Source organism: Anabrus simplex, chromosome 1 (assembly GCF_040414725.1).
Source record: "Anabrus simplex isolate iqAnaSimp1 chromosome 1, ASM4041472v1, whole genome shotgun sequence".
Lineage (NCBI taxonomy): Eukaryota > Metazoa > Arthropoda > Insecta > Orthoptera > Tettigoniidae > Anabrus > Anabrus simplex.
This window is the reverse complement of record NC_090265.1, coordinates 781,097,698-781,120,781: the sequence shown is the minus strand read 5'-3', so window position 1 is coordinate 781,120,781 and position 23,084 is coordinate 781,097,698. Positions and strand designations below refer to the sequence as shown.

At 42.4% G+C, this 23,084-nt stretch overlaps 1 protein-coding gene across 1 annotated transcript in view; it reads right to left on the bottom strand.

The window, feature by feature from the left end:
• LOC136857514 (aminopeptidase N) overlaps positions 1–23,084 on the bottom strand; it is a 178,315-nt gene that overhangs the window by 96,028 nt on the left and 59,203 nt on the right. Inside the window, exon 5 of the mRNA XM_067136225.2 lies at positions 1,748–1,829. Coding sequence (XP_066992326.2) covers positions 1,748–1,829 — 82 coding nt within the window. The remainder of the gene's footprint in view (positions 1–1,747; positions 1,830–23,084) is intronic.

The following is a 23,084-nucleotide window of genomic DNA, read 5'->3' as shown; positions in this document are numbered from 1 at the left end:
TGGCGGATGACAGCTGACGAAATTGCCCGCATGATAGCAGCACAGTGCTATATTGATTAAAAATGGCGGACGACAGCTGTCAAAAAGCACGTGGCTTTGTTTCCAAACAAGAGCACATAGAATTTTTCAAATTGCCGCCACCACATTTCAAAAGGTATCTAGCTAAAGAGTGCGGCACTGAGGTTTGTGATGCAAGATGGCGGATGACAACTGTCAGAAAAAAGCACGTGAGTTTGTTTCCAAACAAGAGTACGTGGAATTTTCTACCGCCACAAAGAGGGCAGCACGGTGCTCTCTTGATTAAAGATGGCTGCTGTCACGTGGAATTGCCTGCCACCACATTTCAAAGTTATCTAGCTAAAGAGGGCAGCACGGTGCTCTCTGGATTAAAGATGGCTGCTGTCAAAAAGCATTTTTCAAATTATCCGCCACCACATTTCAAAGGTAAGTAGCTAAAGAGGGCACCACTGTGCTCTATGGATTAAAGATTGTGGATGACAGCTGTCAAAAAAGCATGTGGATTTGTTTACCGATTCAAATCTCGCGCTAGTAAGGTTAAGTTGGTAGCACTAAAGTTTAGGCCCGTTAAGATAGCAGCACTGCGGATGACAGGTGACGAATTTGCAGCTACTGCGATAAAGAGGGCAGCACGGTGCTCTGTAGTTTAAAGATGGCGGATGACAGCTGTCAAAAAGCACGTGGATTTGTTTACCGATTCAAATCTCGCGCTAGTGAGGTTAAGTTGGTACTACTGAGGTTTAGGCCCGTCAAGATGGCAGTACTGAGGTTAGCGATACGTTGTTGTCTGTCAAAAAGCACGTGGCTTTGTTTACCTCGCGCTAGTTAGGTTAAGTTGGTACCACTGAGGTTTAGGCTCGTCATGATGGCAGCAGTGAGGTTAGCGATGCGTTGTTGTCGATGACAGCTGTCAAAAAGTACGTGGCTTTGTTTACCAATTCAAATTTCCCGCGGGAGGCGGAGGAGGCCTCTGGGAAGGCCCCTCGGGAGGCGGAGGCGGAGGAAGCCTCTGGGAGGGCCTCCCGTGAGGTGGAGGCGGAGGGGCCCCTGGGAGCCCGGAGGCGGAGGCGGCGGCAGAACCCGCTTATTATACTACTTGCGTTCATGGGCTCTCTCCTCATCATAACCTATGTCAAAGTAGTTTAATTTTAGTGAGAGCTGCACTCAAATAAACTCTGATGTTTTCTGTTTAATACAATAATGAATGAAGTGTCTGTCTGTCTGTCTGTGCGTGCGTGATTCCCAGCCAAATCTATGGCACGCAGAGACCTAAAATCTTTAATATAGGTAGCTTTAAGGGGTCTAAATGCACCTCGAATCTGAATTTCTAATTTTCGCTTTCCCTGGCGGGTTATGAACAAAATGACCGGCGGATAACATGTGCTGGGATATGATAATCCATCGTGCTGTCACCGGGATTAAATGCATAGTTTCACTGTCGCTAGGCAACGAAAATATTAAGATGGCTAGAGAATAAAAGTCAAGGTCTTTTATATAGTTTTAATATTATTTCTATCATCCACCAACCCGATTTCTTAAGCGCTGAAAGTAACAATAATTAAAAATAATTTAATTCATGCAATTTATGTAAAAATAAATATAAATAATAAATATAATATTTTTACTTTGATCTTAAATAAATTCTTTAAAACGTCTAATGGTTGAGCTAATAAACACGGGTGAAGCCGTGGGTACATGCTAGTATAAGGATATAGAAAAAGGAACTTACCTGTCAAGAAGGTAAGTCCTCAGTGCACTCTGGAAAGTCTTCTCTGAGAGACTGTGGCTCAGCATGCGCAGTATGGAACCACCTGTGAAGTCCAGGACATTGTTCGTTTGGTACATGACACACTGGGTGATCTACATATCTGTATACTTGTTTGCAAATATTATGTAGATTGGAACATTATTTTACAGTCAATAAGTTCGTGGAATGGGGCCTACAGTGTAGGCAACACGGCGTACACTCTTGTACCATACCGCTTTTCACGAGAGTTTAATCCTGATGTAAACGAATAGGCGGAGCACCTTGCCTTTGCACGTGGACATAGACGTAGTTGATTGGAGAAGCAACCGTCGCACTCACTCGACTGTATGCGAGCTCGAAGGAAAGTAGTATGTCGCATTTATTTTATTTTATTTATTACATTTAGAGAGTTTGGAAGAGTACGCAATCAAATTCAAATTTGGTTGTCTTGTATAACCAGATGGCTCACGGACGCCGTACTTTCTACTTATAAATGTCCCGCATGCATAAGTGATGTGTGGGGTGTCTACCAACTGATTTTAACAGGGGAACTACTGCCAGCGGTCAGGTTACGTCAGAATATGAAGACATAAGAAACAGAGTCACACTCGCAGCAGGTTACTCAGCGCTGGCGGTCGAATGCACCCCTTGCATTAGTAAACATCGTTTTCGACCGCATAGTTCTAGGCTGGTGTATGGTACAGGCGCACTATATTTACTGTCTGCTTATCGCCAATGGCTAGTGTGTTCAGCAGCGACGAATACATAGACATTATTTTAATCTGGACAACCCGGTCGGAATGCAACCGAAGCTCCAAACAGACGTATGCCTTCTACACAAGTATTTCACCGAACAGTATCGTTTTTGTTTCATACAAGCAACTCTTTTATCGAGTGGAATGTCTACACTTGTATAAATTAGCAAGTGATTAAATATCCTTTTCTGCATCTTTGGCGTGTTAACAAACATTAGCGGCGGTTAGGGGGTGGGGCGTGAAGGGAAAGTCGCCCCCGCCCCTCGCCACTTTGTGGAGTAAACATTACATATTCACTTTAGCCACCTGGAACTAGGAATTATTATTATTTGTTTTGCTAATTGCTTTACGTCGCACCGACACAGATAGGTCTTATGGCGACGATGGGATAGGAAAGGCCTACGAGTTGGAAGGAAGCGGCCGTGGCCTTAATTAAGGTATAGCAACAGCATTTGCGTGGTGTGAAAATGGGAAACCACGGAAAACCATCTTCAGGTCTGCCCACAGTGGGATTCGAACACACCATCACCCGGATGCAAGCTCACGGCGAATTATGTGTAAAAGAAACGTTATCTGTACAAGCCTTTGTGTCTTATCTGCTAATTCTTTCCTTTATTTTCCTTAATTATTAACATAATTTTTGGCGGAAATAAGCACCAAATGCCGTTCATCGCGGCTAACCGATTTGTATAGCGCTACGGCAAGTAGTGGAGACTTTGCATTGCTGTGGGGAAGGGTAGTAGGGCTGTAATGTTTTTGCCAAGGTCGTGGACACTGAGTTATAATTTACCAGTATGCCGCACGCATTCGTCAGTCTGGCAGCCTCTTCAGTGTCTGTTAGTTCCTTAGTGTGTATTTAAATATTAAATAACTTTTAATTGCATGATCATGCCGTACTTCTATTTAATTGTACCGGCTGAGCTAGCCGTGGAGTTAGGGCCGCGCACCTGCGAGCTCGCACCCGGGAGATAGTGGTTTCGAATCCCACTGTCGGCAGCCCTGAAGATGGTTATCCGTGGTTTCCCATTTTCACACCAGGCAAGTGCTGGGGCTGTTCCGTATTTAAGGCCATGGCCGCTTCCTTTCCACGCGTAGCCCTTCCCTGTCTCATCGTAGCCATAATTCCTATCTGTGTCGGTGCGACGTAAAACCAATTGTAAAAAAAAAAATTCTACAGTAAATATAGTGCGGCTGTACCATACACCAGCCTAGAACTATGCGGTCGAAAGCGATGTTTACTAATGCAAGGGGTGCATTCGACCGCCAGCGCTGAGTAACATGCTGCGAGTGTGACTCTGTTTCTTATGTCTTCATATTCTGACGTAACCTGCCCGCTGGCAGTAATTCCCCTGTTAAAATCAGTTGGTAGACACCCCACACATCACTTATGCATGCGGGACATTTATAAGTAGAAAGTACGGCGTCCGTGAGCCACCTGGTATATATATATATGCCTTTAAAAAATAGTGATTAAATAACGAGAAATGAAACCACAAGGCGTGGTGTAATACAGGAAGTCTTCTCGTAGTGGGGGTAATGTCTCAAGCTGCACAGCGTGGAGATAAGGTGTTGCATCTTGCAGCAGCAGTCAGCAAGTATTCATAGTGAGAGAAATGGAGCAAAAGGTAGGACCATTGCGTGTAGTGAAGCACAAAAGAGGAAAACCGTCCAGAAGTGACCATAGGTAGTGCATTGTGAATGTGTTTAATACAGTAAGTGAGCAGAGTGGTGGTGATTATTGTTTTAAGAGGAAGAACAACTAGGCAACCATCCTCTATATAACACTAATCAGAGGGAAAAGGGAAGGGAACCGACACTTCGAAAAATGAAGGTATCGGCCAAAGGAAGGCAAGGGCCACGAAGGGCGTGAAAATGAAAGACTCCCTAACCCTTGCAAACCTGATAGCGTCAGGGTCGGAAAAGAACAAGATATGACCAAGGAAGGTCGGATATGATTGATGAAAGTGGTGAGCCTGGCACAAGAGGAAGCAATGCCAGGACTCGGCTAAGGGCCCCGTGGTCGCCAACCTACTAAGTGAGCAGAATCCAGGTTTAGTCGTTTATTCAGAAGTTCAGTTCTTCACACTGTTGTCGTATGCGATGTGCAGCCCTGTACGTTCGAACACGAGACGTTGCCGTGGTGGAGGTCGGTACTACACGCTCTGCGAATCACAACTCTTTCTTTGGCGGAGGCGTGGACATACTATGTTTACATCAGGATTAAACTCTCGTGAAAAGACATATTGTCGTTGCCGGGACAAAACCTCCTATGTGAAATATTTTAGCTTAGAACTTTGGCCTGTAAGGTGCTGTCATCTAAGGCGCAATATTGTTTGAATATAGTCAAGGTATTCTCGCTCTTCATAATGTATGTGCTGCGGGTCAGTATATCTCCTAAAATATTATCACATAGTTGGTTTTGTCCCGGCAACGACGATATACAGTCAAGAAGTTCGTGGACTGGCACCTACAGTGTAAGCAACACAGCGTACACTCATTTACTAGTCAACAAGTTCGTACACTGGCACGTGCAATGTAAGCAACACGGCGTACACTGATGTACTACAGTTAATAATTTCGTGGACTGGCGCCTACAGCGTAGGCAACACAGTGTGCACCTATGTACTACAGTCAATATGATCATGAAGTGGAGGTAACAATTCAGGCATCACCATAGTGTTTCGACCTGCCTTCCCGTCGTGGTAATACGCACGGCCTCGGCTTCGTAATCGCAAACGGTTCACAACCAGATTTGCGTATTTTTGACAGAACTTGAAATTTGCCCGTTGCTCAAATTCCGCTGCTCATTCAACTACTTTTCACAACAGAGACCATGGGTTCTTCTTACGCTGTAAGCACTCAAGTGCCTCTTGCTGGAAGAAGAACTGCGACGCAACATCCTTTGGTGCAAACTCTCGGCTGTAGTGCGCGACAGTGACACTAGACGGCCAGCGCACGAACTCAATAGCTCTGCTGTGTATTTTGTTATTACACCTACAAAAACCGCTATGTGAAATATTCCAGCTTAGAACATTGGCCGGTAAGATTCAATGTTGCTGTTGTTGTTGTTATCTTGAAAAATCGGGGTATCAATAACATTCTCATCATGCGGATGTTGACTGAAAGACAACACCTAATCATCAAGAATGTTTAAATAAACATGCTGATTCATGTTAGTGATCACTCACTGAACGGGCCCAATCCATGACACGAAAAACACTCCCAGAACGTCACAGACCCATCTCCGGCTGGTATCTGACCTTGCACACATCCAAGATGAAATGTTTCATTTGGCATTCGGTGCACTCGACGACGTGCGTCATTCAAATACAGGCAAAAACGTGATTCGTCAGACCACATTATGTTTCGCCAGTCAGCTACTGTCCACGTTCGATGATATCTAGCCCGTTGAAGACACGCAGCTTTATGTTCCTGTGTGAGCAATGGCCTCTTGTGAGGTGACTACTTCCAAATGTTCATTGCATGCAGTTCCCGTCGGAATGTTCTCTCGCAAACAGGTTGGTATCGACCTTCATTCACTGACTGCAGCAGTCCCTCTAGGGTTTGGAAGCGATTATGATTCACAAGCCGTGAACGAGTCTCCGGTCTCTCTCAGTCAGGGTTTGTTACCGACCACAATTCTGACGTCGTGTTTCGTGGCCACGTGTAGTACACCACTGCTTGTAGACAGGTTGAACAGTCCGCTGCGATAAACCAACAAATCCCGAAACTTCATGCACCGTGTGGCCATGGGCGCGGAGAAACGATTGTCACTTTTTGCCACTCTGTCACATCCTTTAAAAAATGATATTTGTTCGTGGCGTCGACCTCTACAGATCCTTTGCCACTACTTTTACGATATGAGAGGAACCTGCGGGTAAGTGGAATTGCGGAAGTGTAGTGTGTTGAATGTGAGACAAGGAACGTTAAGGACGACACAAACACCCAATCCTCAGGCCAGGGATATTAATGATTTACGATTAAAAAGCCCCGCCCTGGCCGGGAATCGACCCCGGGGCCTCCGAGTGACAGGCGGACGCGTTCCCCCTACCCATGTTGACGTACACTGTCAATGTCTCACTGATCGCTACTGCCTTATGCTCACGTAGAGGTATTGCGCGTGCGGTTGAGCACCGTACTCGTTCGCTGCGCTATCTGTACAGGCTTGACGATCCACCTGTGCGTGCGCAATGGGGTGACTAATTATTTGTCTGGTGAGCTCATATGCTACGGGTCAGTATTTCTCCCATAAAATTATCACTTAGCAGTTTTCACAGCAGCACGACAGTATATAGGCCTACATAACCATAACACGAACCATAATATTTTCATGAAATTGTAAGGAAAATATAATTTCATTGTATTTTGAAAGAAAATATTACAGAAATCACTTAATTTTGCACAAGCACAAATTACCGGTACCAAGTACAATACTGTCACCGTCACAAATCACAAATAGATATTGCCTTCCTGCTGTCCTATTACCATGTAAGTTTGCGCATTCCATAACTTTTAATTTGATTGCTAAGTTGTAAAGGGAACTCTTCTGTAGAACTCACATTGTGTATGGTAAATTATCACATTTAGCACTACCGATCACAAAGTGAAAGGTTCCCTTTCTACTTTTCCTTAAAGGTTACCTATAATGGTAGTCAAGGTCGCAGCTCTTTGTGTTTGCCTGGTACGATGAGTGGGAGGGGTTGCCAGCTCTCTTGTTACGAATTCCTTGTCAGACAAATGCAGGTATACCATACCCACGGTTTCTTAACTGCAGCAATAAAAGGGGTCAATTGAAAGGAATATTTTGAGCATTGGTGTAGCAAATCACGGATACTCAGTGTCTAAGTATGATAGACCTTCGGACCTTAAGACACAACCTTATTTTACGCAGTATTTTTGTAACAAAAAGTGCGTCTTATGGTTGGAAAATTGCGGTATAAATTGGCTCGCCTGATGCAAGTCTTTTTGTTTGACACCCATGGGCAGCTTTCACATGTGGGTGTGAGGTGATGCTGCTAATGAGGTAGGGACAGGGTCAAACCCGGTGTCGGCGGGTAGCCTACTCCTATCGAATAACACGATGGGGTCTGCTCAACTCTTAACGTCTCCAGATCACTATCAACAGCGTCATGAGGGTGGGTGGCATCTGTCATATGTAGGTAAAAAATGAAATGGCGTATGACTTTTAGTGCCGGGAGTGTCCGAGGACAAGTTCGGCTCGCCACATGCAGGTCTTTTGATTTGACACCCGTAGGTGACCTGCGCGTCGTGATGAGGATGAAATGAGGATGAAGACGACACATACACCCAGCCCCCGGACCAACGGAATTAACCAATTACGGTTAAAATTCCCGACCCTACCGGGAATCGAACCCGGGACCCCTGTAGCCAAAGGCCAGCACGCTAACCATTTAGCCATGGAGCCGGACCATATGTAGGTAACTGAGTGTTATTGTGGTGGAGGATAGTGATATACAGATACTCCCATAAATATTCGGTCAGTCCGATTTTTGACACACTTTTATTGGGTAGTTATTCTTACACTATTAATGTATAATGTGACGCAACATGTAGGAAAACATAATAACACGTTCTACGAATATTGTGATGTAAGTCAAACTCTTCTGTCAGTCATTAATACGCCATCTGTCGTACATGAAATAAAAGCAATAATTTCAGTGCCACCTCAAAAATATTCGGTCACTATACAAACTCGCATAATTCACAACCCTGTTACAGATTCAGTACTTGATATTTTACGACCTCTTCCAGTCGATTCGACATACTGGCGATACCTTTCTTGATATAATCGAGTCTTAATGCCGCCCATTCTTGTAGCAGTCTCCTCTTCAATTCTAAGGCTGACTTCATTCGACTCCACACATTCTCATTGGCGTTCAGGTCGGGTGACTGTAGTGGAGTTTCCAAAACGTTCGGACAGTTGTACAAGAGCCACTCCCTGACAAGTTACGACTTGTGCTTGGGGTCGTTATCTTGGTAGAACTTGAAAGTACGCTGTATACGAAGTTGTTCCACAGATTGTCGCAAATTGTTTTTGAGGATAGCCAAATAGCTCTCTTTTGTCAAAATATGTTCACTGAAACTCATTGCACCAACCCTGTTCGATGCAACACATCCCCACACCATTGTACTTCCTTCACCATGTTTTATCGGTGCTTGTAAATTGCTTCTTTTCAAATCCTCGTGACGTTTCCTCCGCACCAATTGCTTTCCATCGGACCCGAAGACGTTGTACTTTGACTCATCAACAAATAACACATCCTTCCACCAAGCACTAGGTTTGCTTACGTAGGTTTTCGCGAACTCTAGCCGCTTCTACTTATTTACCGCGCTGTTACAGATTCAGTACTTGAGGTTTTACGACCTCTTCCAGTCGATTCGGCATACTGGCGATAACTTCCATGTTCGGACGGTTACAGTGCCCATTTTCTTTCCACACTCTTCAGAAACGGCTACTGCCAGTTTCGGAGCACTAATTTTCAGATTTCGTTTCTCATTCTGAAGCACAAACTTCTGTCAGCCTTCTTGTTCTGCCTGTGTGGGGAACTGAATCAATTCTGTCTTCATTTTTGAATCATCTGATGATATCTCCAACGATTATTCTGCTTATGTTAAGCATTTGCGATATGTTTCTATGCGATTTACCTCGAACATGATGGAATATCACGAGCTAGCGTTCTTGAAACATGGCATTGTGTTATCTTTTGCTCCCCATTTGATACCAGTTTGCAACAGTGCAGCAAATTGCTTCGGCACGACGTGCCTTGCGGCACCGCACTACTGAACTGAACGTTTTACAACACTATTTGCCCTGTCTCTGTCAATGAACTCAACGGCAATCCCGGCCTTTCCGGGTGACCGAACATATTTGAGGCGTGTCATTTCACCCATATGCGCAATGTCCTTTCTTTTACAGCATACTGTACATCAATGCTCCGTGATTCCTCTTCGGCATAAGCAACCACATGCAGTTCCATTACTTAGACACAATTAGTTTCACATTCTGCTCATGATGGCGTTACTGTCATAATTTTTTCCGCGGATTTTATTAGTGGCTGTTACCGAGGTAACGTTTTTAGCCTTCCCCATTTATGTTTTGGAGTGGCTATCGCTGTAGAAATTGTGTCACATTATGCTCATCTTTCGAACTTGCTTTCTACGACTACTTCTAAGTTACTGGAGGCCATACTCCTAACTTATTATTTTGACTTGCCTAATACTCTCTGTTCCATTTTTTTTCAAGAACTGTCTGTTTGTGTTTCGCGTATTCTGTGCCAAACAGCGGTAAACTGGTGTCTGCCTTCTGCGCAAGGGAGCCCGGCTCTAGCCGTGCCTATGTCGCTGGCCAATCTTGGCTAGCGAGGATTGTTACGTAATGAACTTCTCTCTCTGGCTGGTAGCGGCCCGTTGTCTAGGGATGGGCTGCGAACGGAGTCGCGAAGAGTCGAGACTGCTACCTCTGGAACCGACACTCTCGACTCCAGTGTCGACTCCACTGACGCACTAACGCCATCTAACAAGTATTGTCGTAACTGCTTGGAATCATAGTTCCACGTTCGTCTCTTGGTAACTTGTGATACGATGAATACAAGATGATTATTAGCCAGCAAACATTAAATATTGTTTCGGGATTTTATCATCGTTGGTGTTAATATTGTAGGTCTATTTTGGTGACGATGTTGATAAAGATGACGATAATACAGCAGTGGTAATACTAATCTGACAGTTTACGTTTACATAATTGCCAATATTACCTTCAATCAGTTCAGCCCCGCGGTGTAGGGAGCAAAGCGTCCGTCTGTCACCCGGCGGCCTCGGGTTCGATTCTCGGCCGGGTTAGATATTTTAATTGTAAATGATTAATATCCCTAGCCTGGGGCATAACACAGAAAAAAAAAAACGAAGCGAGTGCTTAGAATATGATTTTACAACAAATATTTTACCAAACATTGTGCGTCATAACAGCCACCTCCGCAGTCTAGGGATGCCCCGCGATCGAGTCCGGCCAGGTCAGGGATTTTTACCTGTATCTCAGGTTTCGAGATGACGGTGAGGTAGAGACCGGGTCTAGAAAGCCAAGAATAACGGTCGAGAGGATTCGTCGTGCTGAACACACGTCACCTCGTAATCTACTCGCCTTCGAGCTGGGCAGGGGTCACTTGGTAGGCCAAGGCCTACCAGGGCTGTCGCGAAAAAGGGCTTTTGTGTATAGTAATAATAATAATAATAATAATGCCGCCTCTGTGGTGTAGTGGTTAGCGTGATTAGCTGCCACCCCCGGAGGTCCGGGTTCGATTCCCGGCTCTGCCACGAAATTTGAAAAGTGGTACGAGGGCTGGAACGGGGTCCACTCAGCCTCGGGAGGTCAACTGAGTAGAGGCGGGTTCGATTCCCACCTCAGCCATCCTCGAAGTGGTTTTCCGTGGTTTCCCACTTCACCTCCAAGCAAATGCCGGGATGGTACCTATCTTAAGGTCACGGCCGCTTCCTTCCCTCATCCTTGCCTATCCCTTCCAATCTTCCCATCCCCCTACTAGGCCCCTGTTCACTATAGCAGGTGAGCCCGCCTGGGCGAGGTACTGGTCATACTCCCCAGTTTCATCCCCCGACCAAGAGTCTGAAGCTCCAGGACACTGCCCTTGAGGCGGTAGAGGTGGGATCCCTCGCTCAGTCCGAGGGAAAAGCCGAACCTGGAGGGTAAACAGATGAATAATAATAATAATAATAATAATAATAATAATATTGCAACAAGACTTCACGTGGTCCTTGAATTATAACGAAAACCTACAACCCGTTTTCCAGTCACTGACCGGGTCAGGAATGGAATGAATGAAGCCCCCATCCTGCGGCGAGGATAGGAATTGTACTGGCTGCCGAGGCCTGTTGCACTCCTCTGGGAAAATGGTGAATGACTGACGGATGAAATGAAATATTGGAGAGTATTGCTAGAATGAAAGATGACAGGGAAAACCAGAGTACCCGGAGAAAAACGAATTTCACGTGGAGTGACCGGGATTTGAACCACGGAATCCAGCGGTGAAATGCCAACGCGTTGCCACCTGAGCCACGGAGGCTTTAGATGGCTCCATCTATGTTCGAATTATGTTAGTGGATTTACCCATATTAGATTTGTTTTCATCGTTCATGTGGAATTCATAATGATTTACCATCGATATCTGTTTATCAATTTCCTGATCGCGACAAATAAAGACGTGAAATTAAATGTCCGTGGTCTGCTATGATGGTACTTTCTGACTTAACACGTTTAGTTTTATTTCAACTACACCATTACGCTCGTCGTCTTCGTTAACGATATCGTACTTCACCCTACAATACTCTTAAAAAACCCAATGGACAAATGAGCAGCAACATGTATGATATTTTCCGCGCCTCGACACGCAAGCGGCCCCGAAATGAGAGTCAAGTTCGCTTGGAGTCGTGAGGCTTCATGCGAAGCGAGCGTGCGGCCCCGCAATGCGCATCAGGGTAACTTGGAGTCGAGAGGCTTCATGCGAACCGAGACCGGTGTTCGGAGTCGATGGAGTCGACGCTCTCGACTCCAGGCTTCAGTCGCGCCCATCCCTACCGTTGTCTGTTGGCAGCTATCATGGCGATCAGAAGCCAACTTCATTGTGGCTCTACGCTAGCAATCTGTGTAACCATGGATTTCGGATAAAACCGTTGATGTGCGAGATGTTATTCATCCTCAAGAACTTTATTTATATTTAGAATTCGTTTGGCCTTCCTGCTAGTGGATTAAGTACGACTACGGCGAATAAATTTGTGACTATGTAAACAACGTGTCTCCAGAACATGGAAGCTACATTGGAACTGTAAGTTACATTTTCATGCATCTAATCTTCATCATCAATGGGTCTGTGACTTCAGATAATCTTCTTCTTCGAAAATTTTCCGAACTTTAAGCGGTGCTTTGGAAAACATCGGATGCTTGAAATTAATGTAATCATTTAAAAAACAAAATGAAAGAACATTTCGGTATTGGTAATTCTCCTTCTGAAACACGGGTTTCTCATTTGTAATTTTCTAAAAGCTTGCTCCCAAAATTTTGACTATTGTTATGTTATATTTAAGGTAATGTTCTCGGGAGTTCCGGGGTGGTTTTGTTTTGCCCTAAAGAAATGTATAAGTCATTTGTGTAATGCCTGAAAGACTTCCCACAAGCGTCTATTTCTAGTTTTCTGTCCCTTGTTGATTCTTTTCATTTTGGGTGTCATCCCTTCTCTCTATTTTATCTTATTTATGTTAATTCAGCATCCTTGAGTCTCTTTTGTTCTTTCTCGTGTTCCATTATTGTGGGATCCTTGGGATTGGTGCCTCGTAAATTTTGCCTGCACCGTAACCATGGCGACGTTTACTAATTTTTAATGATTGTTGATGATTGATTGACTTATGATGAGGGTGGAGTTTTCCTTTGGAGCATGACTTCGGCATTCTGCGCTATTTTTGGGGTGTACTTGGTTTCTTGCTTGATGTTTTAATTACCCTTTCGGGGAATCTCTGTTTATTTTCGTCCGATTTTCTGTTGGGGTTTTTCGGGGCTATTTCGGGTTCATAACTGAGACCTTTTAAATCTTGACGCTTGTGAAAGCTCATGGCAATAAAATTGAATTTGGTCAAGTGTTTTCAGAAACTTTAAAAGTAATTCCAAATTTTGGTGGAAATTCATTGCGATTGCAGATAGGTAACTTAACTCCTACCGTAGGCCTACTTAGAAAACCAGATTGTTTTCCTTTAGTTTATTTAATTGACGGCCGTCGTTCAATTTTTGAGTTTACCGTTATTTTCTTCTTTTAATTTCCTAGTTATCTAAGTTTTAATTAATTAATTAATTAATTTTCTTCGTTACATTGCAGCTCATTGAGCCTAATTTAATTACATTATTTTTCTCCCTGTTGTTAAACACTCTTCTATATTTTAAAATTAAATTCTTTTATACTTCATATCTGGTTGGTCTTCCTTTCAATTCGTTGTACCAGTTAATACTGTACCAGTTTTATTCTAGTATCCACGGGAACCTTTTGTTATCTAAAGGTAAGTTGTCTTTACTTGGTAATTATTTTGGTGTGGGGTATGTGCCCAGTGTTTAATTTCATCTTTATGTATTTACTTATCTTGTCTTGTACACGTACCAGCTCAAAAGAGGGTACCGGCTGGTGCATGGCCGAATATTTATGGGAGTGACTGTATGTGGTGTGTGAGTTGCAGGGATGTTGGGGACAGCACAAATAACCAGCCCCGGGGCAAATGTAATCAACCAATGAAGGTTGAAATCCCCGACCCGGCCGAGAATAGAACCCGGGACCCGCTGAACCGAAGGCCAGTACGCTGGCCATTAAGCCAACGAGTTGGACATTGTATGGAAGTGAAACGTGGACGATTACTAGCTCAGAAAGAAAGAGAATAGATACTTTCAAAATATGGTTACAGAAGAATGCTGAAGGTGAGATGGATAGATCGAATCACAAATGAAGAGATACTGAATCGAATTGGAGAGGAGATCGATTTGGCTAAATTTGACAAGAAGAAGGAATAGATTGATAGGACACATCTTAAGACCTGTGCAGTTGGTTTTCGAGGGAAGTAGAGGCGGTAAGAACGATAGGGGTAGACCAAGTATGATATGACAAGCAGATTAGGGCAGATGTAGCATGCAGCAATTACGTAGAAATGAAAATGTTAGCACAGGATAGGGTGGCATGGAAGCTGTATCAAACCAGTCTATTAACTGATGACTCAAACACAAACTTGAGCGGAGCTTTCAAAAGTAGGAAAGATCACAATATGAAGATGAAGTTGGAACTGAAGGGGATACATTAGGGAAAATATTAATTTATAGGACGAGGTGTTAGGGATTGGAATCATGTATCCAGGGAAATGTTCGATAAATGTCAAGTTCTTTGAAAATATTGAGTGCTTCTGCATTTGTCACTCAACCTGTTCAGGGAATCTTATGCAGGCATCTCAAATGCCTGTCAGGTTAGAGTTCAGGGTACATTTTTTACCACCATACAGTCCCACCGACCAAACCAGTATTTTAACCAATCGCTTCCTGAGTTCTAGTTTCAGTGCACAGTTGGTAATCATTCCCTGGTACTTATAGAACATTGCCTTTGCCATTCCAAGTCACACCTTGACGTCTTGTTGGCAATAGTCATCCTCCTACCAATGTATTTAAAAGAAGATAGTAGTTCAAGTGTCTCACTGTTTAAAAACGAAATTCACCATCACAACATTGGTTGGCAGGTGGTGGTATACAAGTTCTAATCACTAGATTGCGTGACAAAAGCCTGCACCTCTGTGTAGTGTTCATGTGGAGTGAGGACGTATGACGCTGGTTGTCAGTACACCGGCTTTCTTGGGAATAGGTATAACAACATTCTACCGAAAATCGGATGGCACTTCTCCTGTATCATACATATTACACACTAAATGGAATAACCTCGTCATGCTGTTTTCTCCTAAGGTAGTCAGTAATTCAGAGGGAATGTCATCAATTCCAGGTGCCTTTTTCCTGTTTAGGTCTCTTAAAGTTCTGTCAAATTCTAACCTCAAAATTGGGTCACCCATTTCATCAGCATCAACAGCCTCTTCTTATTCCAGAACCATATCATCTACGTCTTTACAATGATTCAAATCCTGGATACGTTCCCGCCATCTTCCTGTCTTGTTTCCTTTCCCTAGAAGTGGTTTTCCATCTGAGCTCTTAATGTTCATACACTAGTTTTTCTTTCTCCAAAAGTTTCCTTGATTTCCGGTATGCAGAATCTACCTTTCCAAGGACCATACAATCTTCAACATCCTTGCACTTCTCCTTCAACCATTCTTCCTTAGCTGTCCTACACTTTCTATCCACTTCATTCTTTAATCACCTTTTCATCTGTTTTGCGTCCTTGTACTGTCGTTGTTCATCAATCAGATCTAGTATCTCCTGAGTTATCCATTGATTCTTAGGTGTTCTTTCCTTTCTTATCATTTCTTCCGCAGCCGTAGAGACTTCATTCTTCACGACTGCCCATTTTTCCTCTATTGTGTTTCCTTCAGCTTTTTCATTTAGTCCTTGTGCAACATATTCCTTGAAAAAGGCCCTAACACTCTTTACTTTCAACTTGTCTAGATCCCACCTCCTTGTATTCCTTCATTTCTTCAATTTCTTCAACTTGAGGTGGCATTTCATGACCAGCAAATTGTGATCAGAGTCTACGTCTGCTCCTGGGAAAGTTTTGCAATCCAACACCTGGTTTCTGAATTTCTGTCTAATCATAATGGAGAGTATTTGATACTTTCCAGTGTCTCCAGGTCTCGTACAAGTATACAGCCGTATGTTGTGGTGTTTGAATTAAGTATTAGCAAGGATTAAGTTTTGATCGGTGCATAATTCAATCAGCCGACTTCCTATTTTATTTCTTTGACCCAATCCAAATTCTCCTACTACATTACCTTCTATTCCTTAGCCTACTACTGCTTTGCAGTCTCCCATCACAATTAGATTCTCGTCACCTTTTAGGTTTTGTATTAAATCTATCTCTCCATATAATATTTCGATTTCTTCATCATCTGCTGAACTATTAGTCATATAGACCTGCACTATTGTGGTGGGCATTGGTTTCGTGTCTGTCTTGACAAGAATACTCCTTTCACTATGCTGATAATAGTAGCTTACCCACTGCCCTATTTTCTTATTCATTATTAAACTAACTCCTGCATTTTCCCTGTCTGATTTTGTGTTCTGTAGTCGCCTGACTAAAAGTCCTGCTCTTCCTGCCAACGTACTTCACTTAAAGAAACTACATTTAACTTTAGTCTATCCACCTCCCTTTTCAGATTCTCTAACTTACCACAACGATTAAAACTTCTAACGTTACACGTTCCGATTCGTAGAATGTTAAAATTCATCTTCCTGATGATTGCCCCATCTCGAGTAGTCCCCACCCGGAGATCCGAATGGGGGACTATTTTACCACCGGAATAATTTTACCCGGGAGGAGGCCATCATCAGTACATCATTCATAAAGTGATAGCTGAATGTACTTGGGAGTTAGTTATGGCTTTGGTTTTCCGCTTCTTTCAGCCGTGTAGCAGTATCAACACGGCTAAGCCATGTTGAATATTGTGTAAACAAGAAGGCCTATGGAACTCATCGGCAGCACCAATAAGGAAACACATACCTATAATGACAAGCCTACGCATGGAAATCCAACAAAAGAGGAAGGAAGCAAAAAGACCAAGTATATATACTAGGAAAATCCAGCGGGAAACAGTAGAAGAAAGCGAGGAAAACATCGGGAAAGCTAGAAACCTAATAGAAGAAGAAAGACTAGAAGAAGCCCTAGAAACAGCCACCAAAGTAATAACGAAAGCTATTATAGTAAAGGAAAGAAGACACGCACAAGCTTGGTTTGACCAAGAGTGTTACAAGGAAAGAAAAGCAACTCTAAAGGCCCTGAATGCAGCAAAATTATACAGACGCCCAGAAGACTTAACAGCATATGCAGAGAAAAGGAAAAAATATAAAGAACTAATAAAAAAGAAAAAAGAAGAATATACAGAGAAACAAGGAAGGAAACAAGCCGAGGAAGCAAAATCAGACCCATACATAGCGCTGAAAAAGAAGACGTCAATTGCAACAGGAGAAATTCATATGGAGAAGTGAGAACATCATTTCTCGAACATACTGAATAAGGAAGGGCTGAAGCAAGCATATGACATAGAAACAGCAGAACCCGCGCATGCTGTGGAGCCAATAACAACGTATGAAATTAGGAAAGCAATACAAGGAGGGAGAAACAAGAAATCCGCAGGACCAGACAAAATTTACATGGAACACTTAAAAGATTCACTTGGCGAGATGGAAGAACTGTGGAAAGACCTAATGAACAAATGTATACAGACTGGGAAGATACCAAAGGGATGGAACACAGCGACTCTAAAGATATTGTTCAAAGGAAAAGGGAGCAGAACATCACTAGACTCATTTAGAGGAGTAGCACTAGAAAATGCATCCTTTAAAGTTTTCACGAAGATACTAAATGAAAGATTACTGGAAGCCTTCAGTGGGTACATTCCAGAAAATCAATTCGGTTTTATGAAAGGCAGGAGCACGGTCCAGGCAGTGAAATACCTAATAAATCAGGTAGAAGAAGCCTTAAGACACAAAGGAGGGAAATATCACGCAGTCTTTGTTGATTTCAAGAAGGCATTCGACTCAATCGACAGGCGAAAGCTAATCGAGAAAATGAAATTGACAATCGGCGAGAGAGACCCACTAGTGAGAATAGTTGAAGCATGTCTACGGAGGAACATAATACGAATAAACAACAACGTAGAAATTTCTGAAGACATAATACAGACGAACGGAGTTGTGCAAGGGGATCCCATGAGTCCCACACTTTTCAACATTTATACAGCAGATGTGAACCGCATAGTAGAGGAAGGATCAAAAGCAGAGCTGATCCTATACGCAGATGACATGCTGATCGGAGCGAAAGAAAAGGAGGATGTGCAAAGGGCAGTCCGCAGACTAGAGACCTGGGTGGAGGAAAACAGCCTACAGATAAATGAAGAAAAGACAGTACAAATGACCTTCAGAAAAGGTGGGAAATCAACGCCCAAAGACAACATAACATTACACCAAAAGCCATTACAAAAGGTACGAAATTACAAATATTTGGGAATAACACTACAGATAACGGCGGCGTCCTTTGGTATACATATTCAAGAAAGAACGGCAGCAGCAATCAGAGCCTCATACAGCATCCAAAACATTTCAAACCTTTCAATCAGCACGGCGATGAGACTTTTCAAGACGACAGTAGCGCCAGTGATAACATATGGAATTGAGATCGTGTGGGAAAAGCTGAAGATCGGAGACCTGATGAGAATAGAAAGAATAAAAGCAATGTTCATGAAGAGGATTACCCAAGTCGGAAAGACAGCGCCATCCCGGATGGTATACGAAATGCTGCGGGAGACGTATTTCATAGAAGACATACGATCACAGTTCTACCTACAATCAACGGAAGCAAGCAGGGCACTAGTAAACATCAGGGAAAGGAAGAAAAGTGAAATCGACCTCGACTTCTACGCCTCACCAGCGATGACGGACGATAGATGGACTAGAGAGTGCAACACACAGCGCCACGTGATAACACGACTCTCCATACATGGGTTTCACCACAAGGTATGCGTAAACCAGAAGTTCCATGAGCCAGACGAAGATTGTAAGTACATTTTGTGTGGACAGAAGTGTAGTAGATATCACATCATAACATGCACGAAAAGAACCAGGACAATTACAGACTATAGCAAAGACTAAAATGTGAAATTTATTTAATGCTCAAACTTGAGTGTACATTTCTCTATTAATTAATATTATTACAAGACCATATTCGTCAATGATCTAGACTGCCGCCCTTGTAACTTCCGAAAGGCTGCTACCTACCTTTTGATGAACCATTCGGTAGTCTGGTCTCTCGACAGATACCCACCTGATATGGTTAAACCTGCGGTTCAGCTATCTGCTTCAATGGTACACGCAAGCCTCCCCACCTCGGCAAGGTCACATGGTTCGCAGGGGAAGCGCTCAAGTTTATTGGTCTACTAATGTCATTCCACGCCATATCTCCTCTAACAGCTCGGAACATACCACATAGTCGAGCAGCTCGTCTCCTTACTCCCAAGTCTTCCCAGCCCAAAGTTTTTTCGTAACACTACTTCTTTGTCGGAAATCACACGGAACAAATTATACTGCTTTCCTTTGTACCATTTTTAGTTTTTGCATCAACTTGTCCTGATGTGGGTCCCATACGGAAATTTAAGAACCGGACGGCCGTTCACTGAATGTTCGTGAGCGCTACCCGTCTAAGGCTATGTCCTAATTGGAAGCGTTGCTACGCGGTGCTAAGCTCACCTGAGAAAATCCGCGCTGCGGACGTGGCGCGTGCTTCCAAGTACAGATAGTGTGGTCAAATGTTTACTTGCCGATGATGAAAGGAGTCCCACACATTGTTGAGTGTACTGTTGTATTACACAATACTGTATGTGATTTAGGCGTTTAAATGAAGAACAATTTACGGTAGATGAATCATTACGTAACTTTAACACGAGGATGAACAATGCTAGTACCAGGTCTGCAACTGCTGTGAGGGGTCACTTCGGTGTTTACGTACTTTTCATGAATAAAAAGCATAGTCGTAATGAAGCGATGGGAACGTACTTCAAAGACATTTTTTAAATTAACAGTACTTTGAAAGCGTAGTGTTATTTTAGGCAATAAATGTAGTACAGCTCATAGCCTTTAATATATCCCCAGAAACCTTATCAACACCAACTGCCTTTCTATCTTTCATGTTTTGTGTGTTTATTATCATAGGTAAATTTCAGTATTTCGCCATTATTAGCCACCTCCTCTATCACGACACGCTCTCAGGTTTTATTACTGTGTTAATGATGTGATAGTACCTTCTGCGGAACACTGTATGTACCTAGGAATGCTCTTCAGTGGGATAATCATGTTAACGAGGTTGTTAAGAAAGGTTGCAGATCTCTTCACATGGTTGGAGAGTATTTAGGGATTGTAGTAAGGATGCAAAAGAGAGGATGTATAAGTCTCTGGTAAGACCGCTGTTAGAGTATGGTTCCAGGACTACTTGATACGAGAACTAGAAAAATTCAAAGTAAAGCAGCACGGCTTGTAGGTGATTTCCCACAAAGGAGTACTGTTACAAAAATGTTTCAAACTTTGGGCTGTGAAGACTTGGGAGTAAGGAGACAAGATGCTCGACTATGTGGTACTATGTGGTGAGTTGGTGCGGAATGACATAGGTATAAGAATAACCTTGAGCGGAGCTTTTAAAATTAGGAAAGATCATAATATGAAGATAAACTTGGAACTCAAGAGGACAGACTGGGGCAAACATTAATTTATAGGACGAGGTGTAAGGGATTGGAATATTGATCAAAGGGAATGTTCGATAAATTTCCAAGTTCGTTGATGATATTTAAGGAAAAGCCAGGTAAGCAACTATAAATAAATGTAAACTTGAGGTAAACAACTGACAGGGAGTGTGCCACCTGGGCGACCGCCCTAAATGCAGATCATTGATGCCTGATTTATACCGAAAGCTATACATTTGCCCTTAATTGTAGATCCTATCGATTCGGCGATTTGCTTCTAAGTTTTATTCACCTCCCTCACATTCCCATGTCTATTGTCCCACAAACGTTCTTTCGTGTGGACGAGATAAATAAACTCCTCTGTATTAACTTCCATCGTACGCGAACTTATGCTAAATAGCGTCAAAATCAAACTGATGCTGTGGGGTGCTAAGCGGCGCGATCGTGCAACGCGTCAGTCAATTAGGACAGTCACGTTTAAAATAACGTGTTTGATTCCCTGAGCGGTAGATCACTGTTTAGTATCGCGAAGCAACGCTTCCAGTTATGACATAGCTTACTAACCCCCTTGTGTTAGTAAGCCTCAGTAGCACTGTACTTGCTGTCGACATATCGACAATGGCTGGTGTGTTCAGCATCGACAAATATACATAACTTTAATCTATGGAGAATCTTGGTCAGAATGCAGCCGAAGCTCGCCTTCAATATACGTATTTCGTCGAACAGAGTTGCAATTAAGAGCTAATGGATTGTTCAAGGCACATACAAGCAACTAGTTGGTAGGGTGGATTGTCGGTACGTGTATAAATTAATGAGTTATTAAACTTTATTTTCTGCATCCTTTGGCGTATTTACAAATAAAGCGTGTTACAGAACGCGTGGAGCAAAATGACTGCTATTTGTTTCGCTTCCGAAATACAGCACGTTGTGCTTCTCCTTTATAAACCAGAGATTAGATAACCCATTCATCATTAGTTCATACAGGACACTTATACGTAGAAAATACGGGACTGGAGGGACAGTCTATATATACAAAATCCCTAATTCGGTTTGTAATTCACAGCGACATTGAGAAAACGAGAAGGTTTCAATAGCTGAAATTGGTACCAGTTATAGATTACGTCTTCTTTACAAGAAAATACAATCAAACTCTCATAACCACGACTTTTGGATTTTTAAAAAGAAGAAATACGTTTCTTTCAGCGAAGCCGTTTTCACATATTCGCCATGATGACATAGGTACACAGCTGTGTCTATAGGCATGATGTCCAACTGCATACATCCTATCTTATGTTGGCTTTTACAGGTACAGTCGAACCTCTCAATTACTCGAATTTCCAGTACCTCGAAATAATTTAAATTTCCTTACCGTCTGTTCTTCACGCATATTTATTTCTCTATTACTCGAAATTCGATTACACGACTTTCTCCATTTCTCGAAGCAAGCGTGTTCTCCATGGATACCGCAAATATTTTGTAACTCGAATTTTGTACAGCATTAACTGTGACGTAAGGCATTCAAGGTTTGTGTGTTATTTTCCTTATATCTTATGCGTCCACCCCTGGTGCGTTGACACCAGGCAGTTAGAGCTGTATGAACCCTCCCACGGATTGTCACTAGACCAGGCGATCCTATATACGGAGTCACTCGAATGTAAATGTTTTTACAGCAATGGCTGTTGTTGAAAACTATGTGGAAGAAAAGAAGAAAAACATGTTCCTCTACTGTATGTATTCTCTCTTCCAGGACATGCTATAACGAAACTTTGTGGGAATGTCGCCTACATAAAAGTACGAGTAGAGATATCAGGAACATTTCTTTCATATACAATTAATAGTTTTCCAATATACATTTTTGAAAATGTTAATTCCATGTTTTCATGAAATTTAATTAACATGTTAATGTAAATTCGTAAATAGGTAGATAATAATTCTTTTAAAAGCACTACGTATCGATTTTTCTGTACATAATTTGTATAAGGAGATATATCGTCCTAAATTTTGTGTAATTCTTACGTTCTAACATTTTGGACTTAAAAATCCCTACTACTTGAAGGAATTCTGCAGAAAAAATACATACGCAGGTTTCTTAATATAGCTGTGATATATATATATATATATATATAGACCATAAAATTTTGTTAAATTTGGCAGAATATTATGGGATAAGAATGGGATTTAATATAAAATTACAATTGGCAAACAAAGCATCATTACAATGATACATTGTTTGAAATCAGCGGAATAATTTCGTGACAAGAAAAAAGATACTCAATCCTTTCAATTTCAGTCATTAAAAAAATTCACCAAAATGACCAAAATATATATTTTTATCTCCGGAGTGTGGCCTTAATAAGTGAGACTATGGTCAGTATGAGTTCTTATTTTGTTGTTCACACTCTATGCATCCAATCACTATTGACCTCGCTTGAATATTACGGATATGAAGCGTACATTTTAGATTATTGGTGTAAAAAAAGGATAAGTCGAATTACAAATATAATATACTAGCTGTTACTCACGGCTTCGCTCGCGAGGATTTCGTAAGTTGATAAAAATTAATTGTTTCTCGGTACTGCACTAAGACATTATTTGAAAATCTCTAAAGTATAAAAACTCGCCGAAAAATT